The 23,847-nt window shown below is 41.4% G+C and overlaps 1 protein-coding gene across 1 annotated transcript in view; it reads right to left on the bottom strand.

Moving 5' to 3' along the window:
- DSCAM (DS cell adhesion molecule) overlaps positions 1 to 23,847 on the bottom strand; it is a 741,375-nt gene that overhangs the window by 55,429 nt on the left and 662,099 nt on the right. Inside the window, exons 23-26 of the mRNA XM_061192687.1 lie at positions 10,938 to 11,091; positions 4,606 to 4,723; positions 3,162 to 3,325; positions 1,462 to 1,560 (exon numbers count right to left, since the gene is read on the bottom strand). Of these exons, the coding sequence (XP_061048670.1) occupies positions 1,462 to 1,560; positions 3,162 to 3,325; positions 4,606 to 4,723; positions 10,938 to 11,091 (535 nt within the window). The remainder of the gene's footprint in view (positions 1 to 1,461; positions 1,561 to 3,161; positions 3,326 to 4,605; positions 4,724 to 10,937; positions 11,092 to 23,847) is intronic.

The raw sequence follows: 23,847 nt of genomic DNA, 5'->3' as shown, positions 1-23,847 counted from the left end.
GATCTCACACTTACAGAACCAAGATTTCCTTTCATCTGAGCCTGGAGTCCTAGGGTCCCTTGAACTCCTACCTCGGTGCCCCATTTTTTTTTTCATAAAATGCTTCTCCACCTAGCCTAGAACCTCTGGTAGACCATTTCAATCAGGAGCCTGGTTTCACTCCCTCTTGTGACTTCTGACCGCACTTACCCTGCCGGTCACCAGCTTTGGTGACCCGTGATCCACTTTTCTGCCCCACTGTCCAAGATCACTCGAGCAACTCATTAAACCGTGATAACTGTGACCACTACGCTTTGTGCTATGTCCCTGCAGCTGGGGCCCTGCTCACGCGTAGCAACGGCTTTGTTTCTCGATTAATGACTCTCTGTGCATTTCCCACGGCAGCTGTTACAAATCTTTCCCACGCTCCTCAAGCCCACAAACACATCCTCACCCCCAATCATCCAACTATTCAAAAAAAAAAATCTCACCTTTCTCTTCACTAAAAAAAGAAAGATCCTCCCCTTCGCCCAGTGGAGTGCTAATCAATGTTTAACAACTGGCTCTTGGGGAAAAAAAAAAAAAAAAAAAAAAGCCCTGATGGGTAGCATTTCTGATTTCTGTGGTGTGTAAATATCCCCAGCCGGGCCGTGGTCACTGAGGGCAAAGTTGGGAAGAGGGGCGGCGACTTGCTCTCATGAGCTGGAGGGAGACGGCTCCAGACACCACTGGCCTCACCCTAAAACGCCCCTGTATTTCCTGTTGTCTTCTCACCTTCCTCCTCTCTCAGAAGAAGGATGTCCTCTGCCTGCAGAAATCTATCCGTCATCCTTTCCCACCTGCTCTATGACCCCTTTTGTCCCTCGGCTCCTTAATCCCATGCCACCTCAGTCTCCTCTGGGTTCTCTCCCTCCCCTTGGTCTACAACTTGCTCAGAATGTTCTCCCAATGCCACTTAGGCCGGGATCATCACGCTAACTCATTCCTTCAGTATAAACTCCCTTAACTCTTTTCTACTCTGTACTAATTGCAAAAGCTTTGTGCAAACAGACCATTTCCCATCTTTCAGTACTTTCTAAGTCAGAACAGTCACTGTGGTTACTTAACTGAAGCACTGAGTACCTGAATGGATGGTACAGCATTGACAACATGGGGAAGAAGCACAGTGCAGCATCTTGGGGGAAGAGATGACCACATTTGTTTTTTCTTTCTTTTTGTTTTTTCATGTGTTAATATTTCACTCAGATTGGATGCATGATACTCATTTTGTCAATGGGATTCCTTGGATGAATGGGTGAGTTTCAACAAATACCCTAAAAATAGATGTGTGGTTTTTTGCATAGGTAATGGAAGAATTAATTATATGATGAGTTTGGGGGAGAAACAAACTAACACATAACGGTTACTTGATAAACGTGTCACTTATCTGCCCACAGATGATGACGATGAATCAACTGTTGTGGGCCACCTATCTCTCATTACCTCTGATAGAACTGCCCCCGTTGTCCCCAGGAAGCCATGAAAGGGTGATGGAGGAAGAGGTGGTTTTGGAAACTGTAAGCCGAGGCTGATCTGGTGGAACTAGAGAGGAAACAGTTTTTAGAAAACAAGAATTAGTTGTTCACATCCTCAGTCTTCTTTAACAGTCATTTACCAAATGATTTTTTAACAGCCATTTATTAAATAAGTGTTTCAGGTTGACAAAATATGCAATTCACTTCTGTCAAAATGTCTATTTAGTTGAAATCCTGGGCTAAAGAGATAGAACAGGATGATTCCATTATTTAAAGAAAATTCAACCACATTTCTGCTTGGATTTATTTCCTCATCCCCCCCCGATTCCTTACATCTCTGAGTTGCGCATCGCTAATCGAAATCTTCTGTGAACTTACGAAGGATCCACGCATTATTTTACTCTAAATTTCAGCCATGGTTCAAGTGAGAAAGATAAATGGCACCCACTTAGCTTTTCAGTTCTCAGCGATATGAAAGGGGGAGAGGAAGCCTGGCTAGTGGGAAAAAAACTGCAAAAATTTCCACTATTTCACGTACTCCCCTGCTCAAGAGGCAACACACACACACACACACACACACACACACACACTCAGCTCTGAACTCAAAGGTGTGCCATTGAGTGGTAGCACAAGAACTTGAATAGTCATACAAGGTTTGAAGAATACATACTTCTAATCAATGGGCCTCAGTAGTATTTTGGATTAGCTCTGCAAACAGCAATACTGAAGAAATTTAGAAAGGTTATCCAAATTATATAGAAAGCTTCTCATAAAATGTCCTTCTCTTTTCCTCCAAGAGAAGCCTGATATATTTATTAACCCAAAGCCATGAAAAATGGATTCATCTCTTCAGAGTCATAATATAGTGTCTATCTCCAAAAATGCCCTGAAATCTCCTGACTTCAAGTTACTTGAAATTCCAGATCAATTTTGCATTATTTAAAAAAATACGTAGTTCTTCCCCTTCCCTCCCCTCCCATTGAGGACAACATTGGTTTTATTTTTTACTTGCTGTGATTTATTAATGTGATAGCACTTAAATCTGGAGACTTTACACTTTGATTTTTTCTACTAATAAAATATCACTGTGCATCTAAATTTGAACCCAATTAGTGGCCATCTGGGATTTTACACATGATTTTAATTTGACAATCTTAAATTTGTCATGCACTTTCGGTGTATGATATCAAGAAAAATTACATAGACTGTATTAAATACACAATTAAACATTAATGCCCTACAGAGTTTTAGTTAGTATCCTTTTAATATACATTGCATATGACAATTCAGTTAATTAGCATTCATAAAACACCTCAATTCAGACTTTTTTCTTGCTGGTGTTTTCCAGGTTACACTTATACATGTGTGAAGTAAATCCTGCAATTAGTGGACACCATTAAGAAGGGCTTTTTCAGCAATGCACACCTAAAGACAAATGAGACTAGGCTCTCTATGTGAAAAAATGTAAACAGTGTTATCTCTCAGGTTATGAATGCTTTTTATTTACTTTGATGTGTTTAATTATTTTCTCCAAAATGAACATCTAAGTTTTCGTAATATGAAAGTAGCAATTAGCTCTTATAAAGGCTGATTTTTAAATTTGTTCACTCTTTGCACACAGGCATACATACAAAAAGGAGCATCAGAAAGAGTCCCAAAACGTGGTACCTTGTACTTGTAAATTTAGAATAATTTCATCCGATCCCCAGTTGTTATTGGCGATGCAACTGTAATAGCCAGAATCTTCCGCCTTCACCGTCCGGATGACGAAGCTGCCGTTGCTGAAGACGCTTCTCCGCCCATCAACCGTTACGAGGCTGGGTGTCCCGTTACTACCTCACAGGAAGAAAAAGGCGCAGATTAAAGAAATTACAATCCAAGTTAGCTGAGGTTGGGGAAAAGCATAAACACTCTTTTTGAAGCGAACAACCCATCTGGAAGATTATATTAAGTAAGAACTAAACAATGATTATATGACAGAAACAGTCACATAGCTGAGTTTTGTCCTTTGTAAAAAGTGCTGTGTTGAAGCGAGGTCCGTGTGAAGGGCCTGGCTTCTGGCTCCTGCATAGGTCAATGCTGGTCATATCCCAATGGGAATTGCTTCTGTGGGCAGACGTGTCATTTTGACCAGATCAGACAGGGACAACTAAATTTTGGGGTCGCTTGTAGATTCACTTAAAGTTACAGTTGTTAATGATTTTGGCATAAGAAAGGAACTGTGGTATGCCAAGAGGGTGAAAGAGAGTTCCCTTGGCAACATCTTGGCCTCGGCCATGGTGACAACTGTCCAGTCATCTGTAGTCATCCCCACATCCGGTGGAATGCCACTGGACCTCGGGAGCTTATTTCCTTCATATTAACTGACTTAAAAGAGATGAGAAAGTGGTCACTGGACCAAGACCATCATTTCAAGAGTTTGTGTCTTTTAAGCGTCTTTGTTTGAAAATAGGAACTCTTCCAAATCCATTTTATACCAAATCTCTAGGCTCATCAGTGAATTCCCAGCCCTTTATTTATATCTTAATTTCTGCCTCTGAATAGAGGTAAGTTACTTAAAAAAGTTACACGAACAGAATCCATCTCACCGGCTTCCTCCCTTCCATCTCATCTGCTATTGTTGTAATAATTCCTACTGAGCACGGAAAACCAGATTTTATATTAGCTAAGTCTTAATGCATTCCATTTCTTAAAGTTATTTCTCAGAGCATTTGAGTTAGCGTTAGTTGGTCCATTATCTTGGAAGGAGAAGAGATAAGTGCTAATTCTCCAGTCACCTTGGGTACGTTCATCTCAGATATACAGGAGATTTTCGTGATAAGGTACAGGAAACTTCCACAGAGATTACTGGGCTGGCTAGACTATTTTCCTCGGAAGCATTCTCTTATGAATGTAAAGCTCGGAATTTTTAGAGAATTGACAAGATAGATCAGATCCTTTTAGTGTTAAAGCTGAGATTCTTCCGCCACCGCCCTCAACCAACTTCCTCTCTATTGCAGAAGAGTGGGTAGTTTTCCTGGAGCTTTCAAGAGTGTCAATATACAAAATTAGACCACGAGACTCAGCACGGTGTGTCTGATGCACTGAGGGCATACATTGGGTTACTGGTTACCTGTCTTTCATCCACTTTACCGCAGGAGGAGGGTCCCCAACAGCTTTACAAGGCAAGGCGATGTCTTTCATCCATGGAGTGGTCACCGTGCCACTGAAGGTCAGGATTCGTGCGGGAGCTGAACCACCAAACAGAGCAGAAGCCCAGTAACACCACAGAGTCATCTACACAGAGGCCAAGGTGACCCTCCCCAACCCAGCAACACCCCAGAAAGGAGAGTGTATCCCTGCCAATCAATGTCACACCTGTCAACACTATTCTTGGTATCAGAGTGTGTCTAAGGGATGTTCATAGTACGAACATACAAACTGCCGAAAACCCCTATTGTAGCATTATATCCCCTTGTACTGACTAAACCACAAGGACCCCAAATTAAATACTTGGGGCTTCATAAGCCCAGCAGCTCCAAGATGTGCTTTCTATGAGCCCAGTTATTTTTCAAAGCATTTTATTAAGCAATTTCTCTCAACACCCCAAACTGCACATTAAAACATACTTGTAACACCTGAGAGAATAGACGAAACGAAACATAAAGTCCCAAGACGGGAAGAAGCAAAACTGTAACGACTTCTGTTTATCCATTTTGTGGTACTTTCCCGACTTTATTATATCAGCTTGATCTTCAGCACAAACGTTAAGGAAAATAAGCATTTCCGGAGCGGCCTCTCTTGAAGAACCACTGTTTGCCTGGGGCAGTGATTCAGATGCTGGAACAGGGGCACCTCCTGGGGACATGGGCCCTGGTACAGTCCCAAAGTGGCTGCAGGGCCCAGGAAGTGGAGAGGAAAAAGCCCAGGGCAGCCCCATGTCAGCAGGGGCCTCCTTGGAGACCAGAGGGGCCCTGTACTGACAGGCTCCTAGTGCCACTTTCTTGGGTGAGACACAGAAGCTGACAGAGACACCAAGATACGAGTCCTCCAGAGGCTGAATGATCTGACCGGCCTTTGCCTTTCACTGGGACACCGCTTTCTCGGCCACTCTCTAGAAGCTCAGCCCATCTGGATGCACAGACAAGGAGTCCACTGGTGGAAGGCAGCTCCAATCTGATGATGGACACAGAAAGATGGGACCAGTGTTGGGACCCCTGCACCATTTTGGGCTTGAGGGTTGAGACTGGCCAGCAGATGTGGGGAGCAGACTTCTCGGGACAGTGCTGGAATGCCAGGAAAGGTGGAGTTCCCAGAGCCAACTCACTAGGAGTCATCCTGGTCTAGAGCACAAAGCTTTCATCACTGAGGTCTGCCAGACAACTCTGACTTTTGTTGTTCTAAGCATTGGAGGCAAGAGCAGGGCGAGAGGAAGTGCCAGCGGGCTCAGAAGCTGGGCTTATTTTGTGCAGCAAGTATTATAGCAAAAGCCACCCATGTGTCTGAAGCAACGTTCCCTGCCTGCAGGGGAAACTGCAGCTCTTCCTCCTTAGAGAAGGGTCTTCAGAGGTGGCTCACAGATGGCACCTTTCACCTGGAAATGGAGTATTCCAGGGCAGAGCCCGCTTTATCACTTACTGACCTTTCTGATTTTCTATCACGGTAACAAAAATATCCTGGGCAGGTAGCATCAGATTTCTGACATTGGAAGTTAGGCATTTTCCCTTTCAAACCCTTCAGACCATCCTTTTATGATGAGGAATATCCTTGCAGCAAAATGGGGGTGATTAGGGAAACCCCGCTAGAGTTGGGGGGCTTTCAAGCTTTCTCACAGCCCCTCCCCCTGTAAGAAATATATGTTACATTGAATCCCAGAAGCTGCACACATAATGTGTGTGTAAATGAAAACACATGTATGTAGAAAAGTTCTACACATTCATGCTTACTGTGTATGATGCATTCTGATATTTTCTACTTTCTTTTCAAGCCTAGTCTAGCCCATTTGGCTCTATTCCATTCTAGTTCTTTAATATGCTGGCTGTAACGCCTAAAATTAATTCCAGGACTTATGAGTGGGTTTCCACTAGGCTTTTGAAAAACACTGGCTAAAACCATTTCATCTTCAAGCCCAACACACCCGGTTTCTAGAATTAATGTCCGTTTGTGGAAGTTGTAATTTACAGGATCCTACGCTGAAACTCTAAGGCTAAGCAAACTGGAGCAGGCAAGAGAATTACCTAGAATCTTTGCTAAAGATGCAGATTCTTACTCCGGCTCTGTGATTCAACGGATCTTGGGTGGGCTCCGGGGGTCTGTCTTTGAACAAGCACCTCGGGTGATTCTGATGAGAAACCGCAGCCCACCAGCAACCTGGACACCCCTCCCAGAACCTGTGCTGCTCTAGCCACGTGCCGTGTGCTCTGGGTCTGCCCCCCACGCCCCACCCCCGGCCCTGGGCTCCTTCCCAGGATGCCGTTCCTCCAGGACTGGGTGTGTGGTTTCATTCTGCTGCCCCCTCCACCAAAGCGGCAGCCCTCTTCCTGAACTTTACCCTGGATTTTTGGACCCCCCAGATTTGCCACTGCTGCCAGCCTGCCTTGATCTCCCAACAACTACAAAACAAGCTGCACCAGCTTCCTCAGCCTGCGGGTGGCCCCGTCTGTCCAGCTTGGACCTTTCAGCCGTTATGGTTTATGGTCTGCCAGGGTCGGGGGCTCCTGGGTGGTGCCTGCCAGCCGGACGTCTGCTCCACCCCGGAGGTGTTCCCTAGCTCAGCCCCTTTCTGGAAAACCCATGGAGATCAACCCAAACTCTGGGTGAACCCCATTTAAGCATGAGAAGCTGAACACTTCTGGAGAAATCCACATACCCGGGAACCTGGGAACCGCCGTAGATTTACAGTCACCAACCTCACCTGGCCTCTCAGCTCTCCCTGCCAGTGTCAGTTTCGTTAGTAAGTTTCCTCCCGCTTCTCTGCAATGATGACTTCCTGTTGTCCCTTCTTTTCTCAAACTTCTGGTCCTTCCTTCACAGTCCCAAACTTCCTGATACTTACTTGATAGAGAAACTGGAAGACCGCAGCTGGGAGCTCTGCATCTCCTGCCCCTGAATCTCTAAACCCGCTTGTGTTTCCTTCTCCAAACCTCACCCTGCGGCCGTCGGCTCCTTAGCTTGTCTTACCCACCTCTCCCTGTCCTCGGAGTCTTCCCATGGCCACACGGCGTGCTCTGCAGCTGACACGGTAAACCTCAGAAACCAGAGCCTTGCCTGGGGTGAGACCCTGCCCTCGCTCCAGCTTCTCTTTCTTGTCACTTCTTCCTGGTGATGTACGTTTAGAGAATGTTCTGCTCAGTCCCTCTGCTTCCCCACCTCCCACTCACTTTCTCCCGTCACCCGGTCCTCCCTCCCCACCGCAGCTGCTCTCTGGAAGGTCCCTGAGGTCCCCTGCATGGCCAAACCCAAGGGCACTGCCAGTCTTGCTTCCCTTGGTCTCCCGGCAGCAGCTGCCACAGCCCAGCATCCCTCCCTCTCAAAGCATCTCTGTTGAATTCCCGACGTTGCCCTCCTGGTCCTGCCCCTGCCTGTCTGGCCTGACACCCTTTTCTTTGACAGCTCCCAGGCCTCTCCCTCCCCAGTGCAAGCTGACATGCTTCCAGCTACCCCTGGACCTGACCCTCCGCCTCCCTCTGTGGTCCAGGTGGGCTCTCCCCAGCCCAGGTGTGAGGGGTGCCTGGGTGCCAACCCCGCTCCTTCTCTGCCTCCTGCCAGATGTCTCTTAAGAGTCAGGACGCGCCCCAACGGCACAGAATCTCCAAGTGGATGGCTCTCAGTCACATCAGATTGAATGTGTCCAAAATGTCCCCATATCCTTTCAGCTGCCTCACAAACCCCTTCCTCCATGGTCATCCTCTCCAGCACATGACACCACCACCTACAACAATGCGCGCTAGATTTGCTTGTTCATTCTTGCTCTCCCCCTGTCCCCTGCATATCGTCCACTGAGTCCCATCACTTCTACACCCAGGACACACCCTTCAGGCCCCTCTGCTACCACGCTAGCCCAGGCCACGCTGCCTGACTGCTCGGGCTCCTGTCTGGTCTCCTGTGTTTCCCACCTTTACCTCCCTGTGATCCACTCAGGATATAGACATCAGCATGGTCTTCAAACACACCTGCCATTAGGTGTCACGAGTACACCTACTGATGTAAGATGTCAATGATGGGGAAACCTGACATGAAGTGCACAACTCTATTTACTAGCATCACAATTTCTCCATAAACCTAAAGCTGTTCTAAAAAGAAATCTTAATACACATGCCCACACAAAGATAGGATCATGTCCCTCCTCTGGTTAAGACTCCACAGTGTCTTTCCATTTTGCTTAGAGTAGAATCTGAAATCCTTAACACAGCCTTGAATGCCCAGCCTGGCCAAGCCTTTGCCTTCCCCCCGGCTCTCCTGAGACCATTCCCCCCTCCCCAGACCCATGGGCCCAGCATCCAGACCTCCAACACACGTAACTCTTCCTAGGCTGCAGGCCTTCGAACACTGGGACGCATCTTCTTCCCTTGTCATGTAACTGCATTTACTTATCTTTGTGTGGCCAAGGCTCTAAGTGGGGTCTGTTCTAAAGTGGGTTCTCTAAAGCATTTATTGACGTTTGCAATTATACATGTATATTTGTGATGCTTTGTTTACTGTGCCCCCACCCAATTTTGAGCTCCACGAGGGCAGAGAGTAAACACGTGTGTTGTATATAATCCTTAGAAGAGACTCCTGTGTGCTCACCACACCCTGTTTCCTTTTCATTCTGGACATTCAGCCTGGCTTCATCTCCAAGCTCTGCTTTGAAATTAGGTGTGACCCATGTTTCATTCTATACAATGGAATATGGGTAAAAATAAAGGAAACACTTCCACATCTGGCCCGTGAAAACCTTCTTTATGAGACTCCATGCTCTTTTTCTCCATCTACATGGCTGGAAATAAAGGACCCAGGATCTCAAATCACAAGATGGAAGAGGCCAGGATCCCTGAGTCACCATGTGGAATGAGCCACCCAGGAAAGCCACCCGGTCCAGAAACATCTGTTTTGGTCTGGGTTATCAGGTTAAGCCACTGACATTTACAGGCTATTCTGCTACAGCAGTCAGGCTCCCTTGACAAAATCACCCCTGTATTGCTAGCATAATGCCTGACATACAATAAGCACTCAAAATGATTTATTAAATGACACTTAATCTCCCCAGACAAGTCCTATTCCCGTGGAAGTAGCCACTTTCCAGTTGGTTCCCCTCTGAGTATGGCACGTCCTCTACCTTAGCCAAGCCATTCCTGGCTGGGTCTGGAGATGTAACATTGAATGAACAAGAGTACAGAAGAGGTGAGGCTATCTCTAACCCGACATCTTATGTTGCAGTTCTTTTTTTTAAATCCCACAGTCCTGATGCCCTTTGATAATCACTGTTTTCTAAATGTTAGAAAGTGTACGTTGGGGGTAGCTGGATATTATGATCAAAGAGTACAACAGACAAAAAAAATCCACCGTGTATATTCCTTACCAACAATACACTTATTTTCTATTTGAACTTACGTTCAAAATGTGACACCACTCTCTTTTTCCTTCACTACTTTGTTCTGCCTCTTTCTTAGCTGTCACATTACCAGCATGTCATCAAGCACTCTTAGAGGGAAAACTGGAATCTTGGAATGTTTATTTTCTCTTTCAGGCGCCTAGAAGCCTTATGAGTAATGAGCTGCCAATGTGGCGTATTCCCAAACCCGGGGCAACTCCTGCTGGCCTGGAATTGTGAGGTAAATGCATTTATTCCTGACAAGTGCTAATTTAGGGGTACTCTAACAACCGCATGGTAGCAATTACCAGAAGTAGAATAAGTAGAATAATTCTGTGTCTATACGTGCTTTTTAGGGCCAGATTTAACATCTCAACGTGAAGATATTATATTCACTTTTAGGAACTTTTTCTTCCTAAAACAAACTTTCTTTTGTTACTTATGGTCTTTGTATACAGCATTCCATCAAGAGAAGAAGAACTAATGATGTTCTTATATTTGTAAGGTTCTAAATTCCATAGACCAAAAAATAGACATTTCTCTTTCAGAAGCACGAGACCTGATTTTGAAGATACTCGAACTTGCTTGGGAAGCTGTTATGCAGTGATTTTCACCTACCCAAAGGGGTGAATGGGGGCTCTTTTTCCTAATTTCCCCCAAGGCACTGGAAGTTGTAAAGCCACTCATCCTTAGGAGGATGCTTTCCTGATTTGCACAAAAGCCCAGTGCCAGCTAGCAGCAAATCTATTTCTTGGGCTGAAATGTGATAACACATGGTATTCTGGTTTACTTGATCTTTAGGGCATTTTAAGCTTTATTTCAGAGAGAATAGAGACTTAAAACCAGTCGAATAGTCGGAGGCAATGAGGCCCTTACCATAATGGGTGGCATACCTTTAGCTACTGGCTCCACTGTGATGATTTCACTGCTGTTGCCTCTCCCGGCTGAGGTCACGGCCACCACCCAGACGCTGTACTGCCGATTCCGACTCAGGTTAGGAATTCTGTAGGAAAATGAGTCAGGAGAGGCTTCAAACTCGCTGATCACCTGTGAGAGGAGACATAAATGTTCCCACATTCAAGGAGGCCAATGGCACAAATGGATCTCCTAAAGGAATGCTTATTAACACATTATCTGTTATAAGAAACAAAAGCCACCTCTCTGAATTTGTCTACGCAGCAGCTATGACAGCCACAGGTGAGTAATTTAACCCTTTACATTATGGGTCACGGCACGTCTGTCTTCCGCTGGGATGGAATAACAAGAACCAGATGGGCCATTCTACCTGAGACAACCAAAGAACACACAAAATATAGGAAACAGTTTCAAAGGCATTGCGCATCAGGCAATGAAGGACAGTGACCATTTCCCTGAAATATGGGAAATAAATGAGGTGAGGCCAACAGTTGCAGGGTTGCTACATTTTTGTGAGAGTTGCCAGGCCATGGCACAGAGAAGGGAACCCAGGAAGAGTCCAGCAGCCTCCCTGAGTCAAGGAGACAGAGCTGAGAGCCTGGAAGGGGGCTGGAGTCCACAAGACAGAGCACCGGGAAGACAGCTACATGGAGAATCTGAAGAGGGTCCCACTTGGGTCTTCAGCTGAGCAGATGTGTGCATGTGGAGAAAGTATCTGAGGCCAGGGAAAGAACCACCTGAAAGGATTGGAGGCCCCAGTGCTGAGCTTTCACGCAGGGCTGGGAATAGTGCCTGCTCCCACCAGCCAGACTGGAAGCCCTCAAGATCCATGGACCATTGGACATAGTGCCTAAGGGTCTTACCTTGGTGGTGGGGAATAATTAGCCCTAGATTGAACACCATACTGGTATTGCCTAACAAATATTAAACGCAAGATTCATAAAGATCAAATTGTCACCAAGGAACTGAACTGCATCTAAGAATAAAAGTCAAAAAAATTTACAGGAATAAAAATATCCAGTACCCTATAAGGTAAAAGTCACAATGTTTGGCATTCAATAAAAGTTTTCTAGATATGAATAACTCAACTATCTAGCAACTTGTGAACAGATAAAATGTGTTGCATCTGTACAATGGAGGATTATTCAACAATAGAAAAAATGAAGTACCAATACATGCTTAACTTGGATGAATCTTGAAAACATTATACTAAGTGAAAGAAGCCAATCACAAGAAACTATATATTTATGATTACCTTGTATGAAATGTCCAGAATAGGCAAATCCATAGAGACAGAAAGTAGATTAGTGGTTGCCAGGGGCGGGGTAGGATTGCTATTGGGTATGGGTTTTTCTGGGGGGGATTATGAATGTTCTAAAATTAGATAATGATGGGGATTGTACAACTCTCTGAATATTCTAAAATCCACTGAATTGTATACTCTAAAAGCATGAATTTCATGGTATGTGAATTATAACAAAAAATCTATTATAATGGATGGGCCTAGAGATTATCATACTAAGTGAAGTAAGTCAGAAAGAGAAAGACAAATACCATATGATTGATATCACTTATATGTGGAATCTAAAATATGACACATATGAACTTATCTACGAAACAGAAACAGACTCACAGACATAGAGAACAGACTTGTGGTTGCCAAGGGAGAGGGGGGTGGGGGAGGGATGGATTGGGAGTTGGGGATTAGCAGATGCAAACTAGTGTATATAGAATGGATAAACAACAAGGGAACTATATTCAATATCCTGTGATAAACCATAATGGAAAAGAATATGAAAAAAATATATATATGTATAATTGAATCACTTTGCTGTACAGCAGAAATTAACACAGTTTTTTTTAACATCTTTATTGGAGTATAATTGCTTTACATTGTTGTGTTAGTTTCTCCTGTATAAAAAAGTGAATCAGCTGTATGCATACATATATCCCCATATCCCCTCTCTCTTGCGTCTCCCTCCCACCCTCCCTATCCCACCCCTCTAGGTGGTCACAAAGCACCGAGCTGATCTCCCTGTGCTATGCGGCTGCTTCCCACTAGCTATCTATTTTACATTTGGTAGTGTATATATGTGCATGCCACTCTCTCACTTCGCCCCAGCTCACCCTTCCCCCTCCCCGTGTCCTCAAGTCCATTCTCTATGTCTGCGTCTTTATTCCTCCCTGCCCCTAGGTTCTTCAGAACCTTTTTTTTTTTAGATTCCATATATATGTTAGCATACGGTATTTGTTTTTCTCTTTCTGGCTTACTTCACTCTGTACTACCATATGACCCAGCAAACACAACACTTTAAATCAACTATACTTCAATAAAATACATTTTTAAAAAGCTGCTATAAAAAATTCCAGAAATGCAAAGAAACAAATGAGAAAAAAGGACTCATAAAGAAAATAAAATTTAATCAATCAAAATTGACCCATAATTGACACAGATATTAGATTTAGCAGACAAGGGCATTAAAACTGTTATTATAATTGTATTATAACTACAGATATTAAAAAATCTAAATAGATACATGAACGATATAAAAAGACCCAAGTCAAACTTGAGATGAAATTACAATATGTGAGATGAAAAATACACTGGATTAGATTATTAGCAGATGAGATCTTGCAGGATAAAAAAAGGTTAGTGAACTTGAAGATATATTAATAGGTGAAACACAGAGGTAAAAGAGAATACAAAATTTAACACAGCATTCGTGAGCTATGGAACAACATCAAGTAGCTTAACGTACATGTAATTGAAATCACTAAAAGAGGCAGGATGGAAAAAACATTTGAAGAAATAGTGGCTGAAATTTTTCCAAATTTGATGAAAACTATAAACCCAGAAAGCCAAAAATCTCAGTAAAACCCAGCCGCAAAAATATGAAGAAAACCACACCAAAGCACATCATAATCAAATTGCTCAAAACCAGTGATAGGGAGAAAATCTTAAAAGTAGCCAGAGAAAAGACATATTATGCAGGCACAAAAATAAAGATGTCACAGACTTCTTGTCAAAAACAATCCAAGTGCTATAGTCTGAATGTCCCCCCTAAATTCATATATTGAAACCACAGTCCCAAGGTGTGGCCTTTGGGAGGTGAAGGGCACCCATGGGATCAGTGCCCTTATAAAAGAGGCCCAAGAGACCTCCCTTGCCCCCTTCTACCATGTAAGGATACAATGAGAAATCTGCAACCAGGAAGAGGGCTCTTACCTACCATGATGGCACCATAATCTCAGATTTCTAGCCTCCAGAACTGTGAGAAATAAGTCTCTGTTGCTTATAAGCAACCCAATCTATGGCATTTTTGTTATAACAGCCCAAGCTGACTAAGACACCAAGTAAGAAGACAGTGGAACAACAGTTTTAAAGTTTTGAAAGAAAAAAGTCAACCTAGAATTCTATATTCAACAAACATATATTTTAAAATGAAAGAGATAAAAAGACTTTTTCAAACATAGAAAAAGCTGAAAGAATTAATCATCAGCAGAGCCACACTACAAGAAATGTTAAAGAAAGTTCTTCAGGCAGAAGAAAAATGATACCAGGTAGAAATATAAGCTTACACAAAGGAATGTAAGATACCAGAAATGGTAACAACATAAATAAATACATATGATTTTTTATTATTTACATCTCATTAAAAGATAATTGATAATTAAAAGATAATAAAAATGTAGTGTGGGGTTCATAAAATATATAAAAGTAAAATGTATGAAAACAATCGCACAAATGTTAGGAACAGAAAAAAAAATGGAGGCATAGTATTGTAAGGCTCTCAAACTGTACGTGAAGTGCATAATATCCCTTGAATGTAGAATGAAAAGGGATATGCATTAATCCCAAAGAAACCACTAAAGTTACAAGATAAGAGTAAAATAAAACTAATGAGACAACAGAAAATAAAATAGAATTATAAAAAATATTCAGTTGATCCAAAGAAGTCTAAAAAGGAGTAAACAGGAAACAGGACGATAAAAAAGTAGCAAGATTATAGATTTAAACCTATGTCGATATACCTACACTTATTTTAAGTGTAAATGATCTAAAATCCTAATTAAAAGCAGAGATTTTGAGACTGGATATAAAAGCAATACCTAACTATATGCTGCCAACAAGAAATGCTTTTCAAATATAAAAATACAAGTAGGTTAAAAATAAAAGGACAGAAAATCTATCCCAGGCTAACAACAATCAAAAGAAAGTTGCAATGGCTATATTAGTATCAGACAAAGTAGATTTATGGGCAGAGAATATTACCAGTGATAAAGAAAGTAATTTTATAATGATAAAGGGATCAATTCATCAAGAGGACACAGCAATCCTAAACATCTATGAACTTAATAACAAAATAGCGGTCCAGGCAGACAAACACAGAAATTAGTACTGAGAAACGGGGTGCTGCTGTAATAAATACCTAAAAATGTGGAAGTGGCTTTGAAATGGGTAGAGGCTGGAAGAGTTTTGAGGTTGATGAGAGAACAAGCTGAGATTGCCATGAAGTGTTCGCCAAAGGTGATTCTGGTGAGAGCTCAGAAAGAAAAGAGGAGAGCTGAGGAAAAAGCCTGTCTTCTTAGAGAATACGCAAATAATAATGAGCAGAATGCTGGTGGAAATGCGGATGGTAAAGGCCATTTTAGTGAGGTCTCAGATGGAAATCAGGAACATGTTACTGGACAATGGAGAAAAGGCAATCCTTGTTACAAAGTGGCAAAGAACCTGGCTGAATTGTGGTCATGTTCTAGTATTCTGTGGAAGGTAGAACCTGCAAGTGATGAAATTGGATGTTTAGTAGAGGAGATTTCTTAACAAAGTGTTGGTTCCTCCTGACAGTCGTAGTCAAGTTGAGAAGAGAGACATAAATTGAAGAAGGAATTGGTAAGCAAAAAGGAACTAGAACTTAAAGATTTGGAAAATTCTCAGCCTATCCATACTGTAGGGAAACTAAAGTCCAGAGTAAGTGACTCACTGAGGTCACTGTGCCAGACAAGGGTGAGCAGAGACTCAAGCTCAGGGCTTCTGATTCAAGTCCAGTGCTGCTTCCTCACACCCCATGCTGCCAATTGCAAGCAATCAAACACGTGAAGAACTTACTTTTACCCTTGTGAGCTGTAAAGTAAACCTTATGTAGGTCACGAGGCTGCATAAGCTGCAGTCCCAGCTCTGCAATTAAACAGGGGACACAAATGTTAACTATACCTCCTAATTGTCATAAAACCTATGCTCTCTCAATAAAAAATAATGTCAGAGAATTTCCCATTGTCAAATATTTAACATACAGATACCTCGTGCAGATGATTAAAGGGAGACTATGGGACTCTTGCACAGAGTGCTCAGATGTGCATATGTGCTAGGATGCATGTGTGCATTTGTACTCCACCTGCCCCGCTTTAGCCACCCAACCCCTCACCCCCTTATGCACACCAGCCTGACTCCGCTATAGAAAATCATGGGGAACATTAATTCCTCTAGAAGTTCAGAGGGAATTTGACTTGTTTCCTGGAAAACCAAGAAGATAATCCCAAGACTATGTGTACTTGTGTTCTGTAATGTTCGAAGGCAATGTTGTTGCCAAATTAATTTTACAAAGCTTATGATGTGCAAATTATAACAATTGTGCTTACTGAACATTCAACAGAGCTTTAAAACATATTTACAAAATTTTCCATGAAGAGTGCAGAGTCCTTAGTTAAAACTCAATCACTATCCTGTCTATAAGCTACAATTGGCCCTTATTTATTTAGTTTTTACCTGAGACATGAAGCATAGCTAAAATCAAGGATAAAACTATGATTTCTTATGCAGCAATATTTGTTTCACCATGTACATAGAAGATTAACCAGAAGTTGAAGTAAAAGAGGTTTATTTATAAAAGCTTCCCCCAGTTGGAATGACCTTTCTCTAAGGATTAGGATGGAAAATAAGAGTCAAGCTATTCAGGGGTTCCTACTGGTTATTTGGGAAAATTGGTTGCACTGGTGCTGCCACTATGCTCCCCTGATGACTGCCATAACATTGGGCACCGTTTTTTTGGTCTCAGCAGCAGGTCAAGCAGAAAATTGACTGAACAATTTAAATAACTGAAGAGTTGATTCGTTTTCTTTGTTATATATGTAACTGGATATTAAATGTGACTCTTCCTGTTATCATGAAGTTTTAGCAGTGTCCTTAAGAGGTGAGAATAGTCCCAAAGATGCCAGTACTTTCTTTCCTTACAAAAATGTGAGCCCACCTATGCAGGGATTTCTGATTCTAATGTTCTGACCGTCACTTATCTCTGGGTCCCATAACAAGGTGAGTCAAGAATAGGATATTTTTGTTGAGAGATGTCTGTGTACATTCCCACCTATGGGTGGTAGGGGCCTTTGAACTCACCGTAGAGATGGGTGAGTCACATTTGAGAAGGTTAAAGGCTGGCCCTGCTCACAAAAGGAGAGAAGGCTGTGCTAGGACTAGCTGTCACTTGCAGGTGCTTGGTTAAGGATGCTCACACGTGGACGCTGTAAGGGAGAGCAAGGCTGGCTGTCTCCAGAGGGATGCCTGCAGGTATGAGATGTCTCCAATAGAGGGGGGTACTGAAAATTATATAATATTTGTTTTAAACAGCATTACTTATCCATAGATGGTGCATAATTCAACCATTGCTAACAAGTTCAAGAGGTGGCAAGAGATAAGAGAAAAAGAGCTAAATGGGAAAAAGGTTAATCAGAAACGCATTCAGGGCAGTGAAGCAAATCTATTTGTTTAAACCCTTCTCAATGCTCAGCCAAATATGCTTGTTCTGAGAAAGAGGGAGGAAGACTATTACTTCCTTACGGAACATTCTCCTTAAAATTTTATATGATGTATAATAGCATTGATCATACTTACATTTCCTTAATTTTCTTTTTATTGGATACCCGATTTTCCAACACAAGGATTGAATCATGTTTGAGCTGACTTGTCAATTTCGACCTGCATTCCATTATGTGATACTACCTCCCAAATGCTGGGAATGCTCAGTGAGAGGGATTGATTTTATTTCTGGATTTTTCCTGATACTTCAGCTAGGCTGATCCTTCAAAGACTTTGAAGCATTAAATGAGCATGGAGGGATAGAATGGAAAATAAAATAGAAAATAACAAAGCAGAGCTACACTCTAAGGGCAACAAGATAGGAAATGGTAGCATAAGGAAACACAGACTCCCAGTGTAGTTTCTTAGGGATGAATGAATCAAATTTGTCAAAAGGAGAAATTTATGGGGAGGGGGAGAAAGACACTGTTCTCTATATTTAAGTATCTAAATATTTAATTTTCTCCTGGTAGATCTTTAACTCTCTAGTCTCATCATTTTCAGAGTCAGGACAGAGATATTAGCCATTCTAGAAGATTTTATGATTCCTACAATATGAATTAATCTTGAATGGATTACTATAATTGGGCTAAACCTTTGTTTTAAGGGAAGGCTTGTGTTACTTCATGACCTGTGGGAATACAAAACCAATCAACATTAAGAAAGCTCTGATGCCAGGTATATGACTTGTGTACGCTTGGTTCTTGATGGGAAATTCTGCCCCACAGCTCATTTTTAATTCTGGTCGGTGCCAGCATGATGGAGCAGACAGGGCATTTGTGTACTGGGGTGGCCAATATTCTGTGTCCATCATAAATTCCTGTTAGCCGTTTGAGAAAAGGTTGTTCTTTCTCATCTAAAAGTTATTTAAACATGCTGATTCTATCAGAATCCAGAGTTAACTTGACATTGATTATTAATTAATCACTCTCAGTTGCAATCCTCCAAGTGGCAGCCGAGTTATGTATTTCTTGGTCCATCAGAGATTGTTGAATAAGAAGAACAGGGTTCTTCTCTTTAGCTGGTGTCACGTAACAGGGACAGTCCATAGTTTTCTTGAGGGAAGACTTTGGTATTCTTTCAAGACACACACTTAAATTATAAAATGTGTAAGTAGTTTATCTATTGAACTATTGCAAATATCGTACTTCACATCGAATGTTCATGGGTTTTTGCTCTGGGAGGTAGTTGGGGTATTATGCCAACACCATTGCACTGGAAGTGTGGAGGCTGATGTGATTAGAAATATGTGTACGATGAGGCTTGACAACAGGTACAGGACATCTGGGGCCAGCCATACAAGCTCGCTGGACTACAGATCTCTCCTTTGGGCTGTGCAGATGCTCTTAATACCATGCCTAGTAATAATAAAAGCTCATAAATAGTTGCTGAGTTTGAATTCATAGACACTTATTGAGTTCAATTCCATTGTATAGATTATAAGGTAAGTTTGCTCGTCAAAGAAGGAGATATAACCATGGTTTGGCAAATGGAGGAATAATTAAAATAAGGCATCTGACAAATTCCTACCAAAATCTAGAAATAAAATCATTTGAATTCCCTTCCTAAAACTATCCCTGTCATAGTCAAGGACATGAATTCACATTTGTAAAATGCCTAGGAAAATAAATAGGAACTTCATGCATTTGATTTAAAAGAATATTTACAGCAAGTTTTTACAAGGCTTCTGACATGTTTGCCTCCCTAAAATTGTACCCAGAGTGGAAAATACAGCTAACGATATTCACCTTTTGACACCCAAGCCAGAGAGCTCACATTTCCAGTGTTCTGCCTTTCTGTGTTACGGTTTTAGGTCTGGTGGGTGGAGTCATGCATTTCTGAGGAACTCAACAGTATCCTCCTCGAAATGATGTGAAGGTTGCTTAGAAGGTTAGTCTTATCCTAGTGCTTTAATATCACCCCATGAAAAGGCTAGGAACAGCATCTTCCAGTCCTACTCTCACTCCAGAATTATTCTTGTCTTGGGATGCTGGTGTATTATTTTTCCTTTCATGTCTAAGATACTTTTTTAACCAGTAAATAAGATAAAATTAGCCACAATGAGCTACTTTAAATGCTCTTTAGTAATTTCTATAAAACTGGATGTTTACCCAATAGTGGCTGAATCCATTTTCAAATCTCTTACACTATTTAGCTGAACAGATGAACTTGTAAAGGCTTGTAAAGCCTTCTTTAACCCCTCAATCAGGTGTTATATTTTCCCTTTGTTTATATGTCCCTTATGGTCCTTATTATTATTGCCCTTTGGATTAGTCTCCACGTAATAGTTTTTTTCTCATTTCTTTTCTGTGGTTGATTTCTAGTTACACGCAGGTGTGGTCAGAAAAGATGTTTGAAATAATTCCCATACTCTTAAATATGTTGAGGCTTGCTTTGTGTCCTAGTATGGGGTCAATCTTAGAGTGCCCTTTGGATTATAATCTTGCATGTTCTTACCATCACTCCCCCATGGATGCTTCAGGCTCTCTGAGTGGGCCTTGCCTCACCCTCCTCCCTCCACTTATCCCCCAGGGATCCTAGGCTAGAACGCTGCAGGGTCAGGACCCACTAACCACTCTTTGGAATGGACTGAGGAAATGTCTGTTGTCCTAGTGACTTTAATAATGACCTATAATTTATTTGAGTACAACAGAAAACAATGTGTGGAGGATGACTATGGAGTTGCAGGCTGCTCAGATCAAATTATTCAGCATTTCTGATGGATATAAAAAGAATTCCACTTTAAAAAATTTCAATTAACTTTTTAATGAAGCACTAATTCTATCAAAGAAATATGGTGCTTTAAAAAGTTTTAACATCTAATTATTAACATCCTATTTAAAAAAAATTGAATGCTATGATTTCATAGATAGAATGTTCACAGCAGTGATTAAAAAAACCTCCAAAGCAGAATAAACAAAAGGATAGCTCCTTTAATTATAGGGCAATGACTCTTTCAGAGCATATAAAATCTTTCTGTTTAGTGGCAGAGAAATAGCCTCAATTACATGAAGAATAAACAGCTGGATCAATTTAAGATTTCTAGGTATAATACATTTGGATCTGATTTCCATTTTATTTCATTGTTTTCATCTCTAGAAGAAGATAATGCAGCACAAAGATCTTCCTAACGGAACAGACTAAGATGGCCATCTCTCATAGAAATAATAGCATATTAAAGCTACTTGTTTTATCTTAGTCAATTTTGGTGGTTTCCTCTGTACTTTACCAAGATCACTCTATCGGCTATTATATAAATGGCTATGGGCTACTTTTAAAAAAGACTTCCAAACATAAAATATTTTAATTTTGGGTCTCCCAAATATAAAAATTATTGTTATAATGTTTTGCAAGTGAATTAAAGTTGTTATGCAGAAAAGACATGAAAGAAACGTTTCTCCATGCTATTGTTTAGAATCAGGGCATTGTCCCGATAGACAGACTGACATTACAGGATCCTTTTATTTCCCACTCTCTTTCAAACAAAACCACCTCCATTTACTAGTTTTGTTTTATCCTTTCCCCGTTGTCATACCATCTGCCATACAAATGATCTCTCTGTAAAAATGCTTTATTATTTTAACTTGATTGCTATCAGCTATTCAACAAATTTTGCACAAAACAACTGGTTTAGCATTACATAACTTATCACAATATAAGAAAGAAATTGTGAGAAAGGCTGTTCTAGGTAATAAATGTAATATAGGTATAATATATAGTTTTCGGAAAAAAATAGCCATTCTTAATTCTTAATTGAAAAAGATCTGAAGCCATTTATTTCCTTAAATAGTACCCCATGTCTGTATCAGACCAAGTCAAAAAGATGATATGTTTTCAAAGCTGGAATCTTTCAAAAGCTCCAAAAGCTAGTTGATCAAAAGGGCATTTTCATCTGTGGCTATTTTGGAAGCAGTAAGAAACAGCAGAGAAGTTTACACGGCTGTCTAGTCTGAATGAATGGCAGTTCAAAGCTAGAATGTGTATTGGCAATTTATCTGCAAAATTGGGCAGGCGATCTTGTGAGACTGGGCTTGAAAAGTGATTTTTAGGGCTTGTTTCTGTACAGAAATTCCATTTGAGTAAATGCTTCTGCTTCCCTTTGTTCAATGAAGTCCAAAATCGGGCTCAGGATTTTAAAGGCCAAGCTTTCTCCCAACCTTAGCATAGGGGTCACCTGCATTTTGACCTATTATAGCAACTGGACAGCTTCACTTGATGCCCAATGAAACTGAAGCACCACAGATGATGATTTAAAAAAAATTAAAATATGGACTTAACAGAAATATTGAGCAGTTATTGGCTGCTTCATTGAGGATAAAGAACTAGATTATTGTTCTTCATCTTTTTAAAGAACTAGATTATAAAAGATAGCATGTACTTCCCCTCACTCCCCCCAAAAGTTGGAGTCTAATAAATATATGTAAATTGCAGCACAAAAAATTTAAAGCAGATTTAGAACATATTTCATCAGAACTGGCCATGAAATACTGAGATATTTCTAAGGAAGCTCAAGAATATATTGATAATTCCCCAGAAATTTTATAAAACCAGAGATGGTTTTCATATGCTTAGCTGTAGGTCTGTCTCAAGGAAACTTTTCTAGTTTTCTCCCAGTCATATGATAAGATGCTGAGTGCTAGAGTAGAGCTCAGTTAATCTCAAGAGCACAGAGAGCCTAATGCATGCCTGTCACACAGAGGTGCCCCCAAAAGATCTGCTGACATGTGATTAACTGCGTATGTGTATGTGAAACATGACTGTGTATTCTTTGGATGACTTTTGGCAACTCCATAATTTACAGCTTTGCCATTACAGAATAAAGAGGTCCAGCAATAAGTCCATTTAGCTGGAACTGTGGCAGAATGATTTCCATGTCAGTGATTCAAAAGCACAGGCATTTAATCTAAATCCTTAGGGGATGGAAAGCATCCCAAAGTACATAACACACTTTTCCTGCCTTATTAAGCAGAAACTTCATTATACAGTTTAACCTCTATTGGTTGACTCATAGCCGTCATCCATAAAATTTAATTCAACGTAGCATTTGCTGAACATCTACTATGTCAGCGTAATACCGGGGTTTCCAAAGGTATAACAGTAACTAACTGTGGTTCCTGTACTTAAGAAACTGACGTGCCACTGCGGGGGCTCAGCTATGCCCCCCTCCAACAGTGATGCAAGAGATTATGGTTACATCAAAGAGAGGTTAAAAATCAGTGCTGGGGATGCTGAGGCAAGATAGGGCCAGCTTCCCCGGGGAAGGCAGTAGGCTGTTAGGGTGAAGAGCCTGGGTCCTGAGCTCAGACCCCTGTGGGCTACAGACCCTGTCTTTACCTTGCTAAACTGCGTGGTCCTGGGCAGGCTGCACAGTCTCCATGTCAGTACCAGTACAGAGAAGAGAATAAAAACAACCCCTCTTGCATAACGTAATCATCAGAATTAACTGATGAAAGCAGTATTTTTAAAAATGTCATCCATAGAAGCAATTTAGTGGGCTTGGCAATCATTTAAAAAATAAAAGAAGAGAAAAAATCCAATATAACAGAAAATATCAGAGTGCATCATGTGTAGTAAGTGAAGTTTTGTTTACAAGGCTTTTGCTGTGTGTGTGTACTGGAGTGTGATCATAAAATATATTTCCGATTGTGAGTCATGAAAAAACAAGTTTGGAAACTATAAGCATAAAGCATTTAACACATAGCAGCTAGAATATGGCAAGTGCTCAAAAATGTTAGAATAAATAATGTGACATTTAAGTTGAGCCTTAAGAATAAACATTATTACATGGGAGGATGAGAGGGAAAAGACAAGGAAGAGGAGGACCTAATACACACACACAATACACACACACACACACACACACACACACGCACGCGCACACACACACACAGGAGACACAGTGTGGCTTAGATTTTGGATGGAGGAAGGTTAGTAGAATAGGAGACTGAACAGCCATTGGAGCTGGGTTATGGAAATCTGCACAGGTCATGTTGAGAATTCTGAACTTTTTTTAGGTAAAAAGGGAGAAGTTATCCAAGAAA

This window comes from Eubalaena glacialis, chromosome 6, assembly GCF_028564815.1.
Source record: "Eubalaena glacialis isolate mEubGla1 chromosome 6, mEubGla1.1.hap2.+ XY, whole genome shotgun sequence".
In the NCBI taxonomy this organism is placed as follows: Eukaryota; Metazoa; Chordata; class Mammalia; order Artiodactyla; family Balaenidae; genus Eubalaena; species Eubalaena glacialis.
The sequence above is the reverse complement of the archived record's forward strand: the minus strand, read 5'-3'. Positions and strand labels throughout refer to the sequence as shown.